At 49.0% G+C, this 3816-nt stretch overlaps 1 protein-coding gene across 1 annotated transcript in view; it reads left to right on the plus strand.

The window, feature by feature from the left end:
* The window catches only part of H257_14791 (hypothetical protein), a gene marked incomplete at both ends in the record, with an annotated part of 5358 nt that extends 4104 nt beyond the window's left edge, over nt 1-1254 (plus strand). Inside the window, one exon of the mRNA XM_009842677.1 lies at nt 20-1254. Within this exon, the coding sequence (XP_009840979.1) occupies nt 20-1254 (1235 nt within the window). The remainder of the gene's footprint in view (nt 1-19) is intronic.
* Nucleotides 1255-3816: the final 2562 nt, after the last annotated feature.

Consider the following 3816-nt stretch of genomic DNA (forward strand, 5'->3'; position numbering starts at 1 on the left):
GTCCTTGCTGAGTGGTTAGCTACCGGAGACCTGTCTGTTGTCGACCCCCCATCGAACACCAAGTACCACAAGGCCAGAGTACCAAACACTCACGCTGTGCGTGCCACGGTGCGGTCGTTCATACGAGATCGGTCCGTGACGCGTACACGTACAGTTGGGAAGGACGTCTTGGCCCACCTCTTGGAGAATGGAGTAGTCGTGGTCGATCCGTGTTGCCCAAAAGACTATGCTGCGTGTCTCCGTGCTGTCCAAGTGTTTTTGTCCCAACAAGGATACGAACGCGGCAAGCGCAAGGGCACCATCAGCTATCGCATGACCAAGTCGCATGAAGAGACAAGGGACGCGTATGTTGCCCTTATGGTTCCGACGGTGACGCATGCCCCCCGACGACCCGTGGTTTACTTGGATGAGAGTTTCATCCACCACCATTACAGTCGACACGCGGACAGTCTGTACGACCCGACGGACGACGCGACGACAAAGCCGAAGCACAAGGGCCGTCGGTACTGCTTCGTTGCTGGAATACTGGACGATGGTTCCGACGTGTCGCACCTGTTGGGCCTGGACATCTTTGTTGGCGGCAAGAAGAATGGCAAGAAGGTGGAGGACTATCACTCCATGTTCAACCACGACTACTTTGTCGACTGGTTCAAGAAACTGCTGGACGAAGTCGAAGAACTCGGATGGGGGTCTGCGGTGTTTGTCATGGACAACGCCAAGTACCACAAGGGTAAGCTGGTGGACACGCCCAATGGGAACTGGAAGAAGTGCGACATGTACCAAGCATGCGTGGACCTCAAGCTGCCAGATGTCTCCCCCGACGACCTCAGGACGACGATCTGGAAGAAGCTCAAGAAGTATGTTGAAGACAATGTCCAGCCGGTGGTGGTTTCGATGGCCGAAGCACGCGGCCACCATGTCATGTATGCCGCACCTGGGTTCTCCGAGCTCCAACCCATCGAATTGGTCTGGGCGAATGTGAAAGGTACGGTCGGCCGAGCTTATACCTCGACGACGACATTCAAAGATGTCCTCCATCGTCTCGAGAGCGCGTTCCATGAGTTGGACTCAGAGGTTATCCAAAGCACCATCGCTTCCTCGACGACCAAGCTTCTGAAGCTCGACAGTGCACTTCGTAAGGCTGAAGACGCGGCGGCGACCAGCAACAATGAAGGAGGTGACAGCGACACGTCTGACGGTGAGGACATGTCGTCATCAAGCGATTGCAGCAGCAGCAGTGACATTGATGATTAATGTCAAAAACCTCGTGTCATCCAGTACTTCTATAATACAGTGTTCATAGGATATAGGATTTCCAGAGGTGAGGTCACACTTCGCAAAACAATTATGCCTCTGAAAAATGATTATAAATTTTCATGAGTTGGCCTGGTCCCCTCGATGACCTCGCGGACTGTGAGTGTGTACATTGCACATTCCGGGGTATTTGAGTAGAATACAGAATGAGCAATTGACTATCGAGCTGGGGGGACAATTATTGTGGAGAGTTCTGCAGAAGGACTGTATAACGCTAGGGTTTGTTCATGCATCCAAGGGGGTGAATCAAAGGGGTGCACATCGCTGCAATTGCAGCGATCAAAGCTAAGTGACAGCATCAGTGATGTCTACCATCTCCGTTCTACAGTGCTCAATTTCCAAACTTGTACCTACCTGTCGTTAAGCCCCAGAATTACTACGTATTAGTACTGTACTGTATTCACTCAAACTCACATTGCGCACATGTACATTGTGTCGAACATCAATGCGATGCGTGGCATTATAATTGTTAACTCACAGTCAGCCCATGCATGGTTCAAGTCTCAATAACGACACTTGCCTTCGCCTCAGTACTGCAGTATGTGACACTAGCATCAATAACTAGCACATTAACTGGTATATCAATACTGTCCAATGCTTGGGAAGGACTAGTACAGTAGCCAGGCATGGAGAGGCACCGTGCCCTCCGCTGTGCTTCAGCCTTGTTAAGAGTGTCCAAGTACAATGCCCTCTGATTGGTTACATACATTTTATTTATAGCCAATCATAAGTTATAAAGACTTCATTGTTCAATTTGCAGTTTCAGTCCCACAAGCACCGGCCACCACTTGCAGGGGGGCTCCTGCCCTCACAGCCTTCAGTTGATGTAGTAAAACATGGCACATTCTATCCACACGTAGGATATAGCTACGTTACACCAGATTTCTTGCACAAACAGGAGCAATAAGACTAGAACGGTCACATTGATTTGGAGCAATGTCGGCTTGTGGAGTAGGGGGTGGAATTGAGCCTACGCCACAAACTGACAAGGTTTCGCTGAGGGCGACTGGTGTCATGCAGTACACTGTGCACCACGTGGTCATCAGGCTTCCATTACAATGCCTTGTGGCTGAGTCGTTGTACTCATTCGCTGCGTGCTGTAGAATGGCAGCAAGGCTACCGGTACCCTATATTCAGCTTTTACCATCGTCAACAAACTCACCAACATAACTTGGTCTGTGACTCTATTGGGACAGGAAAAATCCATACTCACACGACTTTATTAGAGCATCTGCACCGGCACCAGTAAATTTCACCCCCATTATCCGGATAACTTGTTCGGATACGCGAGTTACTGGCGCCAGTAAGGACAAATTTTACTGGCCTCGTTTTGGTTTCGCACCGCAGTCAGTAAAGGAGATTGATTGCACTTGCTTCGTGAAGGATTCGGCTGCATGGGACTCTGAGAGCGAAAGTAGTGGCGATGATGACGTTGTCATCGCCATAGTGCTGCGTGGGTTAGTCGTCGCAGCGCAGAAGAAGGAAGTATGTAACAGAGGCTCCAACAAGGGCAAACGGCCAAACATTGACCGCAACCGTGCTCAGTACGACCTACTGCTGCGTGCAGACTACTTTGATTCCGTGCCTACGTACGACGACAGCCATTTCCGAAGGCGCTTTCGAATGCCGAAGAGTCTATTCCTGCAAATTTCGAACGATCTGGCACACCAGGACCCTTACTTTCAACAGAAACCTGATGTCACAGGTGTATATAGTACATAACCAGCAGATATTCATATATAGTCAGCAGATATTCATATATAATCGGTGACATAGGACGCCAAGGTTTTTCTACATTGCAAAAGGTTGCTGCATGCGTCCGATACCTAGCGACAGGTTGCTCGATAGACGACCTGGACGACAGGTATTTTAGCTATTTTGCTACAAATATAATTACACAAATTCAAAAATAATATGAACTTGAATTCACAGTCAACGGTTTGTTAGATATAGAATTGGAGAGAGCACTATGCGTCAAGCCTTGCGCCGATTCTGCTCGGGGATTCAGTCGCTTTACAAGGACAGCAGCCTACGCGAACCTAATGAATCAGACTGCCAAAGGCTATTGCGCGACGCTCAACGTGTTGGTTGGCCTGGAATGCTGGGGTCTCTCGATTGCTCTCATTACGCATGGAAAAATTGTCCGAAGGCGTGGGCTGGGCAATTTCAAGGTGCCAAAGGCCGACCGACAGTAATATTGGAGGCTGTGTCCGACATGCGAGGACGCATTTGGCATGCGTACTTTGGCATGCCTGGAGCAAACAACGATATCAACGTCTTGGACAGTTCAAATATGCTTCACGGTTCGATTGGAGGTGCAATAATAATATTTTTTAAATTAATGATAAAATATTTAATGTAGGCAATAATAGGATGGCGTCCTCAAGTTCAATACAATGTAAATGGAAACACCTACGACACACCATATTGGCTCGTGGATGGAATTTACCCTCCATACTCAGTCTTTGTGAAAACGGTACCCAACGCGAAGTCGCTCCGGGA

The sequence above is a fragment of the Aphanomyces astaci genome (genome assembly GCF_000520075.1).
Source record: "Aphanomyces astaci strain APO3 unplaced genomic scaffold supercont1.62, whole genome shotgun sequence".
NCBI classification, from domain to species: domain Eukaryota; phylum Oomycota; class Saprolegniomycetes; order Saprolegniales; family Verrucalvaceae; genus Aphanomyces; species Aphanomyces astaci.